The sequence below is a fragment of the Jaculus jaculus genome, chromosome 15 (genome assembly GCF_020740685.1).
Source record: "Jaculus jaculus isolate mJacJac1 chromosome 15, mJacJac1.mat.Y.cur, whole genome shotgun sequence".
Lineage (NCBI taxonomy): Eukaryota > Metazoa > Chordata > Mammalia > Rodentia > Dipodidae > Jaculus > Jaculus jaculus.
This window is the reverse complement of record NC_059116.1, coordinates 62,745,958-62,768,005: the sequence shown is the minus strand read 5'-3', so window position 1 is coordinate 62,768,005 and position 22,048 is coordinate 62,745,958. Positions and strand designations below refer to the sequence as shown.

General features: G+C 36.8%; 1 protein-coding gene across 1 annotated transcript in view; it reads right to left on the bottom strand.

Moving 5' to 3' along the window:
- Cubn (cubilin) overlaps window positions 1-22,048 on the bottom strand; it is a 255,894-nt gene that overhangs the window by 194,590 nt on the left and 39,256 nt on the right. Inside the window, exons 18-22 of the mRNA XM_045135128.1 lie at window positions 16,653-16,797; window positions 16,250-16,428; window positions 12,454-12,619; window positions 10,698-10,914; window positions 6,105-6,235 (exon numbers count right to left, since the gene is read on the bottom strand). Of these exons, the coding sequence (XP_044991063.1) occupies window positions 6,105-6,235; window positions 10,698-10,914; window positions 12,454-12,619; window positions 16,250-16,428; window positions 16,653-16,797 (838 nt within the window). The remainder of the gene's footprint in view (window positions 1-6,104; window positions 6,236-10,697; window positions 10,915-12,453; window positions 12,620-16,249; window positions 16,429-16,652; window positions 16,798-22,048) is intronic.

Below are 22,048 nucleotides of genomic sequence, written 5' to 3'. Positions count from 1 at the left end.
TAATGAGAGACCCTGCCTTGAAATATGTTGTTAATACTACTACTACTACTACTTATAATAATAAATATTAAAAATAAACAAAGGTAGAAGGTGAGGACTGACTCCTGAAGTTGTCTTCTGACCTTCATATGTGTGATGTGGCACACAGGAACCTGCACTCTCACACATAAATATGGACGGCTAAACACACACACACACACACACACACACACACACACACACACACACACACACTTTTCAAAAATATCTGAGTATATCACAGTATAAGCTTCAAATGCAGGTACAAAGAGCAAGAGATGCTTGCAAGTTGCCCAAGGTATTCCAAGTTCACATCAGGCTAGTACTATAAACAAGACTGACCCTTCTCTCCAGCCTTATTTTCCCTCTATTGTGACTAGCACTTCCTGTTGTGAAAGTTGCAGTACTTGCCACTGTCCCATTGTGGGAATACTACAAGTTATGTATGAAGACATGGCTTCTAGAGTCTGATAAGCTGCAAAGACAAGATTCCATTTGATCTATTTGAATTGCTTAGTGCAAATACATGCTACACCTTAATTTAATTTTGGGATAAGACCTGATACAGGACTTGGTAATAAGATAATTTCCTATACCCCAACAAATTTCTTAAAACATTAGAGTTTAAGAATGCTGTCCTTACTACTTTAAAGTTTTAAGACAGGAACAGAACTTTGCATGGTCATTTCTTCAAGATAAATCTCTCATATCCCTTCTGGGTACTGTTTCTTAACTTCGCCCACACCTTTGCCAGGCTCATTGCACAGCGACTGAAACACGCGCTGGGCAAAGGTGGTAACACAGAGGAGGGTGGGAATGGGCTCACCTTTAACTGTATCTGTGTGTTTGCATAAACTAGGAAGCTCAGCACAGTTTTGTCACAGCTCTGGATAGACAAACATTTCCAAGAGCTAATGAAGATACAGCCCAGAAATGATCTATATTGTGATGTCTGATTGTTCAGCTTGGCTCCTAAACCCACCATATATGCAATTTGGGGAAGATAAATTCAGTATTCCAAATGGTATTTTATTCATTTACAAATTAATTAGACATGATTATATCTTGAACTTTCTTGACACCTTATAAAAATACAACTATATTATTCATACATAGAGATAGTACCAGCCAATCTCATGAAGAGATACTAATTTTGTATGATAAACTCAGATAGTTTTCACTACTTTTTATTTGGCTCCATATTTTTAACCAATATATTTATGAACTAAAGTTTGAAAAATTAATTGAATATTAAAAGTTTAAAATAAATTATGTACATTTATATCCTTGTTAGTAAATTATTTGTTTTTTATTTAATGTGTGTGTGTGCATATGTGTGTGAGTGATACAGCAAGGTGTGGAAGTCAGGGGACAATTATCGGTTGGGTCCTCACCTTCTAACCATTTTGAGGCATTGCTATTCACCATCTAGTGTCTAGCTTCTGTAAGATTTTCCTGTTTCCATCTTCTTCCTCACCATAGTGCACTGGGATTAGAGATGCCCATCACAGCTTCCAGCTTTTATGATCCCAACTCAGGTAGTCAGAGTCACATGATAAGCACTTTATCCACTGACCCATCTCTCCAGGTCCTTGTTTATGTTTTTAAAACCTCTTCTTAGTAGGGTTATATCAGTGGATATGCAATATATGTTAATCAAATAAAGATCATAACTTAAATGGTATAGTTCACCCATTATACTCTCACTATTCAAATATAATGTAATTTATATTAGAAATACTGAAAACCTAACCACAGTCAGTTGCTAAGAAGTTCCTGTGAGTTTCTACCCACTACAGCTTTCCTTGTTGCTTCTTCTGTTTCTGTCTCACCACGTACATCTGAGCAAAGGCTGAACCAGAATGATGAGGGAGGAAGTCAAAGCAGTAACAAGAAGCTTGTCTCCTTCCCCCGAAAGACATATACAAGTGCTGACATCATAGCCACATGGTACAGATGGGAAAAAGGTAACTAGATTTAAATGAGGAAATTTCATCTTTATCCTAGGAAGGTGGGGAAGATCCCAGCAGGAAACCAAAGCTGTTACTATCACTGTAGAAATAACTGCTGCTAGAACATTAAAAGAATTGAGAGCCAAGCATTGAGCACCTATTGATGCATTTATCTGACATAATTTCATGCTGCAAAAATAGCCAAAATATCATGGTAGCTGAGAAGACAGCCTTAATGTCTCTGTATTTTCAAGGTAGCAGGTTACTCTGACTCAGTCTGCAAGGGATTAACAGGCTCTCTATCAACCATCTAGCTAATACCAGCTTCATTCTCCTGAGCCAGATCTGCCCTGAGAAATACCACAGGGATAATGTCAACAATTCACAGGAGCCAGCTACTCTTGTCCTGCCTATAAGAGACTGTGGCAGGCTACAGAAGTATAAGTTGAAAGTTCCATATGGCTCCTTGAATCCAGTCATATGACCACTATTTTGAAAGATGTGATGGCATTAGTCAGCCCTCAGTGACCCTCCAAGAGACAGAACACGTACTTTCAGGCCTGTTTGCACCAAAGATGGGCTAAAGCCAGGAGTAACACAAAGAAAAGCAGAGTGGACAGTCCTTTGAATTGTTACTTCAGTGTGTATGCTTTTCTTTTTCCTGTTTATTTTATCCCTCATTTTTGGAGGGGTGCTAGGGATTGAAACCAGAGTCTCATATGTTGAATATAGACTATAGCTGAGCTATACCTCCAACCTCTGCTCTCTATCAGCTTTCTTTCCTACTCTGTCTACTGCTTTTCATTTACTCAGTTTTCTTTTACTTTATCTGCATCTTCTCTTTATGAACACTTTTATTAAATGTTAACATTAATATTGTCCTTACCAGATTTTTCAATTTGCTCTTGGTTGCTCCTTCATTAAACATGGCTTTACAAGTTACCATAGTATTAACTGAATTGTTTCAGTTATTAAAAATCTATGTCTGGGGCCGGGCGTGGTGGCGCACGCCTTTAATCCCAGCACTCGGGAGGCAGAGGTAGGAGGATTGCCGAGAGTTCGAGGCCACCCTGAGACTACATAGTGAATTCCAGGTCAGCCTGAGCCAGAGTGAGACCCTACCTCGAAAAAACCAAAAAAAAAAAAAAAAAAAAAATCTATGTCTGTGGTTTGGAAAGATGGCTCAACAGTTGAGATGCTTGTCTGCAAAGCCCAATGACACGGGTTTGATTCCCTGGTATTCACGTAAATCCAGATAAAAGTAGCCCATGTATCTGGACTTCATTTGCAGTGGCTAGAGGCCCAGGCATACCCATTCTCTGCTCTTCCCTCTCCTTGAGAATAAATATAATATTTTAAAAAATTTGTCTCACTTTGTATATAACTACAAAGATTTCTATGATATTTTCATGAGGACTTGTCCGGATTGTATTTTCTCAAAGACACAACTAGTTATTCATACAGAAAATTAAAATTATATTCATAGATGAGTAGAACCAGAAAATAATTCAAAGATCAAATTCAATACTTTAATTACATAGCTGAGAAAACTGTATCCACAGAGGTCAACTGACTTCTCTAAATCTAATATTCAGTGTGGTCTAGAGACAAACTAAGAGGCAAATGAAGCCACCAAACTATGGGAAATCCTGTGCACACTATTATTTCTTCAAAAAACAACTTTGGTCTTTGGATGTTAATTACCTGAACAAAGCCCAGCAAATATGTGAATTACACAGCATAAGTACTATATTTTGAATCCTAGAGATTTAATTTCCCATGTGCTAGGGTGGATAATGAACTATCTCCTGGAGTGGATTCCACTGGAGATAAAGGTATAACATTCTGTTGTAGTCAGTATTGTGGAGAAAACTAAGTTATGTTTCCAAATCAGAATTTAACTACTGCAGAGAGCATCAAATCTGCCTGGAATGATAAGTAATGATCCCATATTCTGAAGAATTAAATAAGTGAGAAGCTAGGTAAGGGTTCTGAGTCATGTAATTTTCCTTATTTATTATGGGACATAGAGGATTTACAAGATTAACACCTGTAGAGGGATTACACTGGACACAACCTGTATGAAAAGGAACGTGTCCAGGCACAAGAACATCTCCCAGCATTGGAATGCTTGGCAGGTACAAGCATCATATGACTACTGTGGACATGCATTGATTGTTACTTCTGTCCATGAAATGTTTTTCTAAATATGATGCAAATGAAAGACAAGAATCACTAAGAAGGTACACAGCTCATGTAGGAACACTGAGAAGGTGTACAGCTCAGGAAGGAACATTAAGAAGGTGCAGGGCTGGAGAGATGGCTTAGCAGTTAAGTGCTTGCCTGTGAAGCCGAAGGACCCCGGTTCGAGGCTTGGTTCCCCAGGTCCCACGTTAGCCAGATGCACAAGGGGACGCACGTGTCTGGAGTTCATTTGCAGAGGCTGGAGGTCCTGGCGCGCCCATTCTCTCTCTCTCCCTCTATCTGTCTTTCTCTCTGTGTCTGTCACTCTCAAATAAATAAATAAATAATTTAAAAAAAAAGAAGGTACACAGCTCAGGGCCGATCACTAAGAAGGGGAACAGCTCTGGTAGGAACCCTAAGATGGTGTACAGCTCAAGTAGGAACATTAAGAAGGTGTATAGGTCACGTAGGAACACTAAGAAGATGCACAGCCTAAGTAGAAACATGAATTTAACAGCATGTTTCATCCTCAGTATGGGCATTCAAGACTGAAGGCATATGATATCTCAATCTCACCTACAAAAGTATGTGCTCCCTGTACACATTAACAATGAACAAAGTACTGATGAGAATTAAAGGAAAAATAAGTTAGTTCAAATTTAGGAGTGCATATTTTACTAATATGCACATCCATCAATTATTGTAGAATTCCATTTGGTCACTGTGCTGTCTAATTTCCCTAAATAACTTCAGTCTTATTGGTAAGTGCTTTTTATGAGAGAGAGAGAGAGAGAGAGAGAGAGAGAGAGAGAGAGAGAGAGGGAGGGAGAGAATGAGAGAGAGAATGAAAGAATTGGCATGCCAGGGCTTCTAGCCAGTGCAATCCAACTCCAGACACATGTACCGTTTTGTGTGCATGTGCGACCCTGCGCACTTGCGTCACCTTATACATCTGGTTTACATGGAACTTAGAGAGTTGAACATGAATCCTTAGGCTTCACAGACAAGCACCTTAACCACTAAGCCATTTCTTCAGTCCCTTTTTTTCTTTTTAATGTTTGACACGTGGCCTCACTCTAGACCAGGCTGTCTTGGAACTATGTAGCCCAGGTTGGCCTTGAAGTCACAATGATCCTCCGACCTCAGCCTCCTGAGTACTGGGATTAAAGGCATGTACTCACAGCTAGTTGGTAAATTTTAGTTTGACAGAATTTTAAACTTTCATAAAAGTTGCAAGAAAAAATTTGCAAACTCCTTTTCCCCAGATTTCATAAATTTTCTGTGTTGTTTTATATTTTGTCCCATGGCTTTACCATTCTCTTTCTTGTTTTTGCTCTCACTCTTTTTCTTTCTCAGACTCTGTCATTCACTTATTATCTCAAGCACTTCACAGTATTTGTATAAATTGTATGTATATTTTAGGACTTAAAATCTTTAGTATGTATATCTTTATGAATCAGGATCTTACTATGTAACCAAAGCTGACATTCCAACTCAACCTCCAGAATACCTGGGTTTGTAGGTAAACACCTACAAACTATCCAGTATTGTATTCCTAAGCACACAAGCATTCCTTTAAAAAATTCTCAAATGTACAAAGTTTAGTATTGTAAAAAGAACTTATTAATTCAATGCTATATTAGTTTTAATATAGATATAACATTCCATTCAATCATTATACTATTCTTTTTGAGATGTCATTTGCTATGTAGTCAAATCTAGTCGCACACTTGCTATTCTCCTCTCTCAGCAACCCTAGTTGGGATATGTCACCATGCCTGGCTAAAATACTCTGCTTTTAATAAGGAGAGTACTGAGTCATTACAATTTGCCTTTCACTGTGTGCTGCAAGTTTGGAGATAAACTGTTTTAGTTCTTCATGTACTTTAGACCTTAGTACTATTTTGTAATGAAATAAAGAAAATAATGTATAATATGATTATTTTTTACCTGTAGATACATTAATGGCCTCATATTGTATTGAAAAGCCTTCATAAGCAAGGTCAGAGTCCGTCACAAATACTAGCTTTATTGAGTTGGTACTGCTGGTCATAGAAGGTGGAATAGATTTTCCACAGTACCTATTTCAAAACAAGAGAAAAGGAATACATGGCTTTAATTTTTTTAGTATATTAAAATGACATACAAAAATAAAAATATATACATATGAAAGCCTGGAGAGATGGTTTGGTGGCTAAGGCACTTGGCTGCAAAGCCTCAAGACCCAGGTTCAATTCCCCAGTACCTACATAAGCCAGACACACCAGGTGGAGTATGTATCTGGAGTTTGTTTGCAGTGTCTAGAGGCCCTGAGGCACCCATTCTCTCTCTCTTTCCAATAATAAATAAATTAATAATTTGAAAAGGAATACATACATATGACAGCAGGCTGTTGTCTACTCTCTATAGACATCATAAAAGAGACATATTTCAGAAAAAATACAAAGTTGCTCAAGATCACTCTGTTCATGATTATTTCACTCACATGTTTTCATGAGTGTATGGCTGTGTGACACAGTATGTGGGCAAATGTTAATAAAATTTGATGGTAAGAAACATATTAACCTGTTTGTAGAATCCTGATGAACATGTTCATCGAAATACAATAAGTGGAATCACTATTTCATAAAATTACAAAGCAAGACCCTAGAGTCTACCTTGTTTCCCAGACATGACTGTAGGCAGGTGACTCAGACTATATGCCTCATCTCTCCATCTACTTCTTATCATTGTTCTTACACACTTGATCAGTTAATGTAACACAGAAAGTCTAGAACAGAACCTAGAACAATAATCCCTATGGATAATTTATTATCTTTCAACAGAGCACATAAGGAAAGGTAAGAGTTTAATTACCTAAACAGGTCATGCTTTTGCACAACAACACAACAAAAATATACTCAGAAAAGCAATTTTAGTAATACCCAAAGTACAATTGCAATAAAAGATATAATGTTACAGCACTTTTTTGAGAGAAACACCTTTAAGAAAGAAAGCCTAGAAAAATTGGAATGATAGAAAAAATGGAAATAAAAAACAGGAAATGTGTACTTATTGTGGTCTTGTAGAATAACATTTCAATATTGAAGACATTTAACATTTTAATAACAATAAAGACACGTGAGGGCTGGAAAGATAGCTCAGTGGTTAAAGGTGTTTTCTTACAAAACCTGACTGCCTGGGATCCATTCCCCACTGCCCATATAGAGCCAGATGCACAAAGCAGCCCATACAACTGGAGCTCATTTGCAATAGCAGGAGGCCCTGGCAGAGCTCCCACCCCCCCCTTTCCCCCTGTCTCTCTCAAATAGATATTTAAAAAGACAGGTGAGTTAAATAAGTCCATTCATGTGTACTAAGTTTGGATACGATCATTATAGTTCATAACATTCAGCAAATAGTACATATTTTTCCATGGCTAAAAATGCCTATTCACTATTCCCTCCAAAAAAAAAAAAAGAAGAAGAAGGAGGAGAAGGAGGAGGAGGAGAAAGTTTAAAAGACAAAATACTGACATAAGAAACAAAATATGAAAAAGTGCAATTACATCAGAAGGAAAATATTTATACAAAAATGATAGAAAAGAAAAAATGTCTTAGAAATTAGTGGACAAATAGACAAGAAAACATAAGCAGAAGTTAAAAAGTAACCAAGCCAGAGAGATCCATTTTCAACAAAGACATACAATATCAAAAGGCTAACTTTGCTTGAGAAAAACTTTGCATGACTGTCAAGACACTTGCGAAGGAGTGGAGGGAAAGCAGTGCTTCTGTAGCAGGACACAAGTGAGCTCAAGGGGGCCTGGGAAGGTCCAGGACTGTTTCAAGTTGCTTAATCGTGATTCCAAGACAAAGCCCAGGAACATTCTCAGGAGTTATAATAATTAGTGCCAAAGCCATAGAGTTCCATATTCCTGGTATTCTCTCAAGCAGTAATGTATAATTCATAACAAAAGAATAGTCAATAAGGACACAGCAAGAAGTTATACAGATAAGTGAATGAGTAGACAGACAAAATAACTGTAACTGCATTCCACAGAAAAATTAATATTAGAAACTGGAGAGATTATATATAATCACATGCTTCATAATGCACACATGGAAAAACATCTTAAACTCTTATCTCTCATCAGATTTTAAACAATCTAAACTCCATTAAAGAGTTAAATTTGAAAGCCAGGCATGGTGCTTCACGCCTTTAATCTCAGCACTTGGGAGGCAGGGGTAGGAGGATCACTGTGAGTTTGAGGCCACCCTGAGACTACATAGTGAATTCAAGGTCAGCTTGGGCTAGAGTGAGACCCTACCTTGAAAAACCAAAAAAAAAAAAAAAAAAAGAAAAAGAAAAGAAAAGAAAAGAAAAGAAAAAAAAGTAAAAGAAAAAGTTAAATTTGAGACCTGAAACTATGTGACTACCATAAAATGGGAGAAATGTGTTATGCTACTGGTCTGGCAAGGATTTTTATAGATAAAACCTCAAGAGCACAGGCAAGAAAAAACAAACAAGCTCTAAATACTCTGCACAGCTAAGGAGACAGTCAGCAGTGACAAGACAGCTGGGGGATGAGAACCATTTGCAAGTTATCCACCCGACAAACCATGTATATCCAAGATATAAAGAGTAAAATCCACTCAGAAATAACAACAGAAAACAAGTAATCTGATCAAAACACAAGCAAAACCCACGAATGGACATGAATAACTCAAACAAAACAAGAATGTCTGCAAATCTATTAAAAAGTGCTCAGTGTCCCTCATTCATTTTCAAGGAATGTTAAAACCACAATAAGATACTACCTCACACCTGTTACAGTGGCTATTATTGAAAGAACAAATGATAGCAAGATAGCAAGTGTTGCTGAGAATGTAGAGAAAGATAATCTTTATGCACTGTTGGTGGAAATATAAATTAGTTCAGCCATTATGGGAAGTGATATAGAGGCTTTTCAAAAATTAACAATAGAACTATCATATGACCTAATAATCTCTCTACTGAGAATATATCTAGAGAAAGTAGAATTAATATGTTGATGAGATAACTTGCACTCTCATGTTCATTACATCATTATGCACAATAGCTAGGGTATGGAAACAACCTGGTCAGCCATGGAAACACATGAAAACTTGCCTTTGAAAGACACTGTATTAAGCTAAATATACTTATACTCACACAGACAAAAGCATGTGATCTCACTTATATGTAGATTCTAAGAAAGTTGACCTCTTACAAATAGACTGTACAATAGTGCTTACCAAAAGCTTAGGGTAATTGGGGGTGAGGAGGACTGTGAAGTTATAATTACAGTTGGAAAGGAGAATAACTTTCAAGAAATCTATTACATAGCAAAATGATGATGGTTGATGATATACTGTATCTTTTAAAAAGGTACAAGGTGGATTGCTATGATTTCAAAAAAATTGTTTGAAAAGAAACAAAATATCAAGGAATGTAGAAAAACTAATTATACTGAAGGCGAGAATGTAAAATAGTACAGAACCGTAGCAGTGGTTCCTCACAGAACTATTGTGAGACCCAGCAACTCCACTCCTATATATACTCAAAAGAATTACAAAGAAGAATTCAGATAAAAGCCTGTGTGCAGATATTCTTTGCAATATGATTCTATTTGCCAGACAGTTGATGAATAAATTAACAACATACAATGTATTTATAAAATAAAATGTTATTTGACAATATTGTAACATTCTGACACATGTATAAACCTCAAAAATATACAAAAATGAAAGAAACAATTGAAAAAAGATCATGTATATGTTTTCCCTTATATGGCCCAAGTGAGAAATCTATGTTATCTTAGCAGAAAGTAGTAGAGTATGGAAAGAGTATTTCCTAAATGGAGTGAGGAATAGTTTTGGAGTAATTACAAATTTATACAATTAAGTTTTAATGATGATTACGTATATACAAATATAAAAAACTATGGAATTGTATATTCTAAATACATTAACTTTTGTAATATTAATTAAATGTAATAAAGCTATTTTAATAAAAATAAAAATGTATAAGGTAGAATTTTGTGGGATTACTAATAAAATGATAATTATGAGAAGGGATACATTTATTAATAAGTTATATTTTACCATTTCACTATTTATAGTGACTTCAAAATATCATGGTATAGGGCTGGAGACATGGCTTTAGTGGTTAAGGCGCTTACCTGCAAAGCCAAAGGACCTTGGTTCGGTTCCCCAGGACCCATGTAAGCCAGATGCACAACATGGCGCATTCATCTGGAGTTCGTTTGCAGTGGCTGGAGACCCTGGCATGCCCATTCTCTCCCTCCCTCCCTCTCTCTCTCTCTCTCTGTCTGTGTCTCATTCTCTCTCTCAAATAAATAAAAATAAAATATTAAAAAAAATATCATGGTATATAAAGCAAACTATGTTCTCAATTTGAAAAATAAACAATACAAAATAGGTTCTAAATATATTACTGCTTGTGTCTATATCTGACTAAAATCTATGTACTATGCTATAAATCTATGCTGCAAAATTCAGCATAACCAAAACAAAGTAATCTCACCTCCCAAGAGACATCTTATAGCCAATGTCATAAATCTCCAGGTAGTCATTTGAACAATTGTCATGGTGCTCGAGATTAAATTCATCAAACACCAAACGAATCAGTTGGTCATGTTGAACAAATATATGCCAAGTGCAGTTGATACCATGGGGGTAGACATTTGGATGACCAGGACTCTCAATGATTCCTCTTGACTCAGTAAAAACTTTTCCACATGCTGTTGAAATAAAAATAAAAAAAATAAATAAATAAGATAAATAAAATAAAAAATAGCAATAATAATTATTACAACAGTTAACTAATGGGCTACTTGGATGCTTCATATAATAGCTTAAAAGCTCAAAAGAAAAATTGGTCTTCCTTATATGCCTCTTGAGATAGATTTGTTTTGTTTTCTCTTATTCATACCAAATTACTACTGAAAACAGCGTGGGGCTAGGCTGATGGCTCAGTCAATAATGCATCTGCCATGCAAGCACGAGGGCCTCAGTTCTGATCCGCAAACACCAGACATTTCAGTTGTGGCAGTGTGCCTGCAATCCCAGCATTTGGGAAGTGGAGACAGGTACACTGACGAGCCATACTGGCTAAATCAGTAAACTCTGGTTCTGTGAGAATTCCTGTCTCCATAAGTAAGGTGGAAGACAACTGACGTCACCCTCTGGCCTCCACATCACGTGCACACACATGTGCACATGTACCCTTATAAACATGCACCTGCACATGCATAAACATATACACATGTATGCACACAACACAGACACATGCACAAAAATAAGACATATCCAGGGCTGGTGAGATGGTTTAGCAGTTAAGGCGCTTGCCTGTAAAGCCTAAGGACCTATGTTCTACTCTTTAGGTCTCATGATAGCCAGATGCACAAGGTGACACAATGTCACACATGAGCACAAGATGGCACATGTGTCTGGAGTTTGATTGTAGGGGATGGAGTCCCTGGGTGCTCTCTCCCTACCCCCCATTAAAAAAAAACAGAAAATAAATTAAGAAAAAGAAGATATATCTGGAGGCATCGTTCCCCTACAATGACTGACTACAGATCCTGTCCCACAGTCCCATGATGAATATGAGCCATCCCAGTGAGGAGGGGCCTCAGTGGAATGGGGCCTAGAGGAGGGAGGAGGGAAATAAAGGTACCAACACATGATATGTTCATACAAAGTTTCTAATCGATAAAAAAGGATACAGTTTTTGCCTTCAAATGTACTTTATAATTTTACATAGTACATTTGGCTTTCATTTAATGCCTTCCACTTCACTTATACGTGAAGCAGTTTCTTCTCAGAACTGGGTGTTTGTGGAAGTTTGATTCAGGTTTCCCCCATAAACTTAGGTGTTCTGAATGCTAGGTTCCCAGCTGATGGAGCTTTGGGAATTAACGGAGAGAGTGTATTGTTGGGGGTGGGCTTATGGGTGTTATAGCCAGTTTGCCCATGCCACGGTTTGACACACTCTTCTGTTCCTGTTGTCCACCTGATGTTGGCCAGGAGGTGATGTCCACCCTCTGCTAATGACATCCTTTTCCCCTGACATCATGGAGTTTCCCCTCAAGTCTGTGAGCCAAAATAAACATCCCCACACACACATACACAAGCTGCTCTTGGTTGGGAGATTTCTGCCAGCAATGTGAATCTAACTGCAACAGTGTTAAACCCAGGACCTTACACATATTATCCAACAATTCCCACCTCTATTTGCTTTCTGATACCAGCATAAAAAGAGAAAGATAATCTCTTACCCAAATTCTCAGTACTGAACTTAGCTGTGAAACCATGATTTTTAGTTGAAGTACTTTTCACAAATGTGACATAGAGAGTATTGTACAATGATGTTATAAATGAAGGTATGTTTGTGCCACAATATTTCTCATTTTCAGCAGAACCCAAAATAGAACTGCTACCAATCTAAAAAACAAAACAAAACACATATGTCCATGTTTGTTTTTGTCAGATATCTATTTTTGCAAACTACCAAAATTATTATTTCTGAATGTGTTTATTAACATAATAAACAAATTTGAGGGATACAGCTATAGACACAGTGGCAAATCAAAATATATCAAAGCAGACTAAACCAGACAGACTGCTTATAGACACTTCAAGGCTCAGGGACCATTGCAGCAGAGGGGATGGGAAGATTCTAAGAGCCACAGTGGGTGTAGAAATTATCTGCAACAAAGCCCCTGACTATAGAGATGGACTGAGGCCTTAGTTAACTCACACTGAATACCAATAACCCACTGAGGAGAATCCTCAGGGAAAGTGGGTCTGAGGCAGAAGGGATATATGACTATAACCTTTGTAAAATAAATAAATTTTAAAAAACAAATTTGAGAACAAAATCAGCTTTAGAATATTTTATATACCTCACAAGAAACTTTGCAAGCACTCCATTCCCCTGAAGTCGGTGCTGCAGAGACCTACTAACTTACTGTTCCTATAAACTGTTTGTTCCTGACATGACAAAGAAATATGTATATACATATATTCTTTTGTCACTCATTTTTCTTTGGCGGTATGATGTTTTCAAGGTTCATCCATGCTGTGGCATGTAGAAGAGCTTGATTTCTTATTAACGCCAGTGGTGTTCCGCTCTGTATGCACATGTTCAGACACACTGTTTGAAACATTCATCGACTTACGGATACTAAGTTGTTTTTAACTTACAAATTATTGTATTTTTTGTTTGCATGTGTTATGACACATAGTGATCCCATATTCATGCACAATTTGTGTATGGATTTAAACTTTAATTTCCCTGTGTATGAATGTGTGTGGAATTGCTGGATCACACGGTAACTTAAGTTTTGGGAAAACTCCTGTTTTCCAAAATGACTACCTTCCCACCAGGAACGTATAAGTGTTCCAGCTTCTGCACATCTTTCCAAGACCTGTTTTCTGATTTTTCATTAGTGCCATCCTAGAAGGTATGCAGTGAAATCACCCTACAGTATTGACATGCATTTCCCTGATGACTAATTAGGTGGAACATCATGTCAAAGGACTATTATCCACTGGTACATCTTCAAAGAAATGTCTATTAATATCATTTGCCCATTTATTAAAAACCAGGTTGTTCTTAATTTTGATGAAGTCCAATTATTTTAATACTTTTTGTGTCATAGATAAGAATCTTTCGCCTAATCCAATGTTAAAAATATTGCCAAGATATTGCTGAAGACGTCACATACTTAGGCTGCAAGGCCACTGAGAAATCCTGCTGGAACTGAGCTGATAATCTCCTCCATGTAGACCAGCTGACAGAAAGCTGGAAGAAGCCATTCTACATGTAGTTCCATGGGAGAAAGAGATACCACCAGTGAAGATACTCAACACTGGACACTGCAAGCCTTATAATTGGCCAGCCAGCCCAAAGGAGCCAACCGGTGCAATAGTGGCACGTCTGTCATGGTGGAAATCAAATGCCCTCCAATTAGACTGGAGGCTTGCTCCATGGGAGGAAACACATCGCTGATACTGAAAACTGAAAACAGGGGTAGTCATGAGCCCTAGGGGAGAAACATCTGCTGATGTCTGGAAAAATGTATATAGTATGCTTATCAAACTGCCCAGTAAGCACTTCTCTTAACATTTATACCCTTATATTAATGCGACTCTCACTTTGGGTAGAAAAATCTTCTCTTTTCAGATGGCAGTGATTTTGGGATGACTCAGAAGGTATCATAGTGCTGGAAAGAAGTGACTGGAGTACTAAGTAACATCTTGATCACACCTTCCAAGGCTTAGGGTCTAATGCGGAAGAGGTGGCAGAAGGAAAGTAAAAGCAAAAGGAAGGGTAGGACTTCATACAACGTGCTCCCTCCAGACATAAAATGGCCTGGTTATCCATGACCTCACAGTGCCTGACACTACCTACACAAGACCATCATAAGAGGAGGAAAAGACCATGACATGAAAATAAAAGAGACTGATTGAGATGGGGAGGGAATATGGTGGAGAATGGAATTTCAAAGGGGAAAGTGGGGGGGGGGGGGTATTACCATGGGATACTTTTCATAATCATAGAAAATGTTAATAAAAATTGAGAAAAAAATATTCCTAAGAGTTTTAATTGTCACAGCGAGGTCTGCCAACTTTTAGGTAATTTGGAAACATACAGAAGGGGCCCAAGTTTATACTTTACATATGGACATTGAGCACCATTTGTTGAAAAATGAACCTTTTCAGAAATCAATTATCCTTAAAGGACAGGTTTACTTTTAGACTTTGAATCCTGTCCCATTGATCTATCTTTACATCCTTACTCCAGCAACACTCTGTATTGATTGTGGCTTTGTTCTAATGTTTGTTGAGAAATATGAGTTGTCCAATAATAAGCAAGTGTATTTGGAGTTGCAGCAGGTAGTAAGGAGTGTGAATAAAAACAAAAAAGCATATGTATGTTTTAAAATGTCATATTGAAACATATTTTTATATGCTAACCAAAAATTTAATTAAAAGATTATGGTTGAGTTATTCTGCTTTCGTTGCATTTTCATATGAATTTTGCAATTAGCTTGTGAATTTCTGCAAAAGTCATCTGAGATTTTGACTGGGACTGAGCTGAGTCTTCAGATCAATTCTCAGAACTGTGGCATCTTGATTATTGTCTTGTAATGAATGAGAATAAGATATATTTCCATCTATTTAAGTCTTCTTTCATTTATTTATTGGTGCTTATAGTTCTCAGAATACAAGTTTCAAATTTCTTTTTAAAAATATGTCCTTTAGTGCTCATTGGTTTAAATGCTATTGTTTCAAATGGAATTGTTTTCTTGGTTTCATTTTAAAGTTCCTCTTGACATTAAGCTGTTTTCATATTTTGATTTTATAACCTGTAACTTATGGAATTTATTAACCCTAATAATTTTTAGTGTGTAGAGTCCATCATTGTTTTTTACATAGAAGGTCATATCATATGTGAATATTAAAAAAATTATTTCTTCTTTTCCATTTAAGATGCATTTTTGTTTCTTTTGCTTACTGAAGCATTCCAGTGAGCATTTCCAGGGCAATGCTGAGCTTCTGCTTAGAATTCAAATCATTATCTGTTTACTCATCATGTGAACAGAGCATTTACCATTTCATTACATTTGATGTTACATGTGTGGTTTTTTGCAGACACCTTGGAGAGATTAAGAAAGTTCCCTTTTCCCTAGTTAATGGAATGGGTTTTATTATGACAACAAGTTAGGTGTTGTTAGATGTTTTTTGTGCTTTTTACTGAGGTGATCCCATTCACTTCGAAGTTTTACTTTGTTGATACTGTTCTGTTCTGTATTATTTTGTTCATTGGCCCTAGAAGGCATGACAATCTAAACCTACTGAGATAAATGCCCCTTGGTCATGGTATGTAATCTTATTTATACACTGGATGTAACTAGGTAGTATGTTCTTAGGAAATGTCATATCTATATTCATAAGATATCAGTCTGCACAAATAGCTTCTGTTTCACAGAATATGTGTACTATTTTAAGTAATGTAAACTTAAATATACATTCAAATACAAATCTTCAGTGGAGTTTTACTCTTACCTCAATATAATCTGTTGTACAGGGGCCAGAACTTCTAATCTGAAAGTCAGTGAAGTTAAGATTCACTAGCTGTCCTTGAGGTTGAGAGATGGTCCACCTACAAATTCTTTCTCCAGGATAGGCATTGGGATAGAAAGGTGAACGAATGACTCCTTCTCCTGTTAATTCACCCCCACAAGCTGTAAATTAAAGCATGATAATACTGTCTGTTTAGAAATAAACAATTCCTTTTCTCAATTCTATTGTGAAGTCTAATTCTGTCTAAGGGAAAAGCAGCATGTGACATGTTTATGAAGCTATTTCCCTTTCCACTTGAGGATATAAAATGACTAAAATATTTTGAGAAATAACAATGCTACAAACAGGTAGTTCAATATTTACATATTAAGTAGAATTTCCTTACCAACTTGATAATAAGCTCTGAAAGCAGCCTTCTGCACAGAGTAGTCTATTTTCAACCTGATCCAGATATTGTTAGTGAGGGATCTTATGGGAAAGAGGGTTTCATCACCACAGAGTTTTCCAAGCAAGGTGTCAGCATCTCTAACCTAAGCAGAAAAAAATATGATAGATGTGTAGCTTTAATTAGTAATGTCACCTTGGCAATAGTGGCATTATCTGGAGATTAGTCAATGAAATGACAGATTCAAAGTGAACAACAATCTAATTTAGGTAGTGCTTATGTTACACCTGAAAGCAATGAGTAGATCATTTTTAGCACAATGTAATGGCACTAAATAATGGCTAATAACTTGCACAACATAAAAAAGGAAATACATCTAGAAATTTTGACTGCTTTGCAAACAGCCAAATATAATAATACACCATGTGAAAATACTAAAATACAATTGAAATCTGAAATTAAAGGAATAAACTGCTTCATTACCAAAAGAAAAAGATAAAAAGGTAGAGTAGGAAAGGAAGGGGCAAAAGAAAGAGAAATAAATCAATTTAATATTATAGTAAAAACATTAAAATAAGGAAGAATAAAGTAGAAAACAAAAGCCAAACCTAACTAACAAGACACAGAAGAGGGCAGAATCATAAACATTGAAGAGCTGCTTTATTGAGGGAGTTTAGAGAATGGGAAATAAGTAAGACAAATTTGGCAAAGCTAATAAAAAAAACATAATACACAAAATCAAAATGACAAAAGTGCCAAAAAATAAAGTGTAAGTAGTGTTTTAAATATAATCTTATGCCAATACATTTGAATATTTAAGATATATCTTTTCCAGAAAACTTACATAAATTACTAAAATTACCTCAAGAATGAGAACAAGAAAATATGAATAGTTACACACCATGAATAAAACTGGAAACATTACCAAATAGTTACACCATTCCCACTCTCTCAAGACTCTAGAATGTCCTATTTGATAAGTTCTTTTGAACTTTTAAACAATAGACAATCCCCACATATAATTTGTTATATGGTAAACCCCCAAATGGAACAATTATCAACTAATTTTTCTTAGAATCCTGTTCCAAATCCCAATATACAGAGCAAAAAAAAAAAAAAAAAAAAAAAAAAACTGGATTAATTTCACCTACTAATATAGTTAGAAAATCCTAAAGAAATTCCAGAAAAATAAATGCATAGCCCATTGTTAGCTTGATATACCTAGTCAAGTATGAGACCAAAAGTACTCCAAGACTTACTTGAAGCTTTAATTTCTATGTAACATCAATAGGCTCAGGATATGAACCACATGGTAGCTGTATACTTCCAAAAATGATTGCTTACATTTGCGACTTATTAAAAACAAAACTGTAGTAAAGGTAGAAAAGAAATAAAATTTTCCTTTATATAATAGACTACTTTAACTCAATAATCACCATCTTGCAGTGCCATGGCCATGATGTATGTTAATGGACCTGGTTCAATTCCCTTTCTGTCACTCACAACCTTTCTGTCTTAATAACTTTGAGCAAGTTACTGCATCTAAGCCAATGGGATTTTTTTTTTTTTTTTTTGAGGTGGGGACTCACTCTGGTCCAGGCTGACCTGGAATTAACTGTGTAGTCTCAGGGTGGCCTTGAACTCATGGCAATCCTCTTACCTCTGCCTCCCAAATTCTGGGATTAAAGGAATGTGCCTCCATGCCAATAGGATTTTTGAAACAAAAGATGAAACAGTAATATGATTCCCTTATTAAGATACAGAAGGTGGCTTAGTCAGTAAAGTGTTTATCTTGCAAGTGTTACAACCTGAATTCAGATCCCCAGCTCTCATGTAAATCCTGGACATCATACTGCTTATCTGTAATCCCAGCACTCAGAAGACAAGGCAGAGACAGGAAAATCTCTTGGGTGAGCTGGATAGCTAGAGTAGCTGAATTGGTGAACTGTGGGTTCTGTGAGAGACCCCTCAAAGACCAAGGTGGGAAGCAACAAAGAGATATACCCAATGCCTAGCTCTGGCTTAGACATGCTTATACATATAACCCCCACATGTGCCCACACATATAACATACATACATGCAAAAATACATGTTTGATAGAGAATAATGACTAAAGAAGATCTATTGTTATTGATATTGATATTTTAAAGGTCAAACACTGGAGCATTCTCAGTGTAATTGTTTGATGGATATAAACACATGATTCCAGTTCCATAAAACTATTCTGGTAGATCTAGCACCCCAAATATTAATTCCTACTCTTGAGTAAGGTTATAATCTCATATAATCTCTGAGACTACATCTCAGGCTCTGTGCTGGCCACAGATGGTCCTGTGAAACATCACTGCCCACAAGGAAATCTGGACAGTCAAGAATGGACAAAAATGATGTCTGGGAAGGAGCTGTTACACTGTTACTTAACCAAAGGATCTCAGTAGGTACTACTACTGAATACTTGGGACTTGTCAGGATATTTTTGTTTTTGTCTTTAAAACACAGCACAAGGTTGGTGGGGACACTCATGAACATTTAGTGGCTAAGGATCACAAACTAGGCAGCCTAAAGCATGAGAGAGTCACAAGGATTCTCCACAGTCCTTTGGTTTTCAGGTAGGTGAAAACTTAAGCATAAATATTGCAATTTTACATATTAAATGCTGAGTGCTTTGGCACCATTTTAATACACACCATTTTCCAGGATGACTTGTAGGGTATAAATAGGAAAAGTTCTTTTTATTATTTCTGGAAATCTGCCAAGAATTGCTAACCACTTCATAGAAGCCAGCCCACACAGCTATGCCAGCCTGCATTTGTCTGACAGGATGAATGGGAATTTAGGTACTGAATAGCTGACTGCTTCATTTCATTCTCAGTTGAAGCTTTCCTAGGCTTTTCACACACTAAAATAAATGTGCATTTTTATTTTGTTGTTTTAATTTTATTTCTCCTTGATGTAATCCTTGAATCTTTAATATAACATGTATAATAAGTTATAAAACTTATAACATTAATATAATGTGTATAGTAAAGTTATGCCAGTGAATTTCATCTTAGAATACTAACAATGATATTAAAAGGTCTTAAAATTAAAAACAGCCATTCTGAATTCAGTCAGGGGATTTGGATTTGGAATATTTCTCAGCAGAAGTAACTTTTTAGCTGACACTTAAATAGCAGATAGGAATTACATGGGTCAAGGGGGAGTGAGTGATAAAGGCTGATTTTTAAGGGCATGATCTTTGAAGTTCGTCGGAAATAATTTGACATAATTCCTCTCACGCATAACTAGAAGGTTACTTGGCACTCTAACTCATAGGTATTCTACTTCTAACACTGGCATAAGACTATTGAAGATGGAAGCCGAGTCGCAGATGGATCTGCATCAAAGCATTCTCTGTAATGGCAAGAACAGAAACTATCTAATGGCCTGATAGCAGGGAGTGATTAAACCAGCTGAGACAGAGAAGGCCACATGTCTCTCTACTGACTCAGGCTCACACCTGTTCCTTTCTCTCAGATTTTACAAAATCTGCAACACAAATTTCAAATACTGAAGTAAAGCTATGTCAACTTCTAATAACCAAACTGCAAATCCCAGAGAGTAGAGAAAGTTTCCCTTCGGTATTTGACAGAACACTCTGTAATGTGGTACGGTATCTGACAAAATGCCACTGATTCATTAACTTTAAGGTGGAATATCTACTCATCCTGCTTTGTAATGAGATGCAGACATACCACAGCTCTTGAACACCAGAGTGCAGGAAGCACCAGCAAGACATCAACCTACTCTCTGATTTTAATCTCTCTTTTCTATTTGGTCCATTAGAAGATGACAAGAAAGAAGAAACATGGCCAAAGAGCATCAGAGTAAGCTGAAGCATTTCATTCCTCTGGGCCCTGATTAGTGAAACTCAAGGACTCTACCAAGGGGAAAGGCAGCTGCAATGCAAATGTTTTGAGAAACTTATAGGGCTCCAGGGCCCCAACCCTAGAAGGCACAATTGATTTTGGCTCTGTTCCTCTCTTTCTCTCTCTCTGGAAAAGAAACCTTATTAATTCTAAAAGCTTCTATTCTTTTAGGATCACAGACATAGAAATACTTTTACCACAGCATTTTAGAAAGAGATATTGAAATAAAATGTATCAAATACTCTAAAACACAGCTTGCATTTAATATCCTGCTTATAAATTCCATCCAAAACAACCTCTTTTCTTTTTGCCTGGGAACTGGAATGCACTGCATAGTTTTCCATAATGATTCACTTCCCTTTTGTGAGAAGAGTACCTGTGTTTTCTGCCATGTCACTTGTCCTATCTCCCTGTGGACACCTACCACTTATCCTTCCCAATGAATTAGCAACAGGAATTGCTTTGCCTCACAGAATGTGAACAGAAGTGCTGTGCCTATCTCCAAATACAGGTTTTATTGTCATTGATGATTCTGACGCTGCTCACTTCTCACTCCCAAGGGGAAGGCCAGGAACCATGGCCCCACATTGGTAAAGCCATAAGAGACAGCCCCAGATCTTCTGATATTAAAGAAACCAACATGAGAAAAAGTTCAATATTAGTTATATGTCCACAAGATCCTCTCTTGTTTGTTATCAATTTTGACTCACCTGGTAAATATTACTGATTGTTTCTCATTGAAGTATAGCCCAAGAAAGATTAAAACACTTAAATATGACCTGTAGTATAATTTTTTTTCTTCTGGGGAGGTCAGGTAACATCGTACCCAGGTCACATGCATAAGGATCACAATGAATTCATTTTAGTCACAGATGTGAAAGAATGACGGGGTCCAAAGCAAAATTCCAGTGTGGACCAGGCCACAGTACACAGTAAACCTGGAATGTTTCAGCTTCAGAGCCCCAGTAGGTAAAACATAACCCAGAAGAGTTAGCCTATGGCGTTTTGCAAATGTCAGGTATAGAAACTACTAACAAAAAAAAATGAGGAAATAAAATGAGTTCTTGAAAAAGAACTATGCTGTGCAGAGAGCTAAAGTTAACTGGGCTGGACAGAATAATTTACAGAACATCTTAAGTGTGAGATCTGGAGCTGAGCAAGCAGTGAGCATTAACATCTGGAACACATCAAGTCTCAAAGCCTCCTTTTATTGTGTATGTGCGCAATTGTTGTGTGCTTAGTATCCAGAGTTATTTTGTACTACAACTCTAACTTCCACTTAAGTATAAAATTTTAAATCAAATCAAACCAAATATTTCAGCACTAGGATTAGTCCACTCTGAAAGCAGAACTCAACATGCGCTTGTGTTTAATATTTGGCTCTCTGTGAATTGAGCTGCATGCTGACACACCCCTTAGTGGAATGAGCATTTTATTTGGTCATGGAAACTACTCTTGGGCTAGCGATGTGAGAAGAAGAGAGTTGT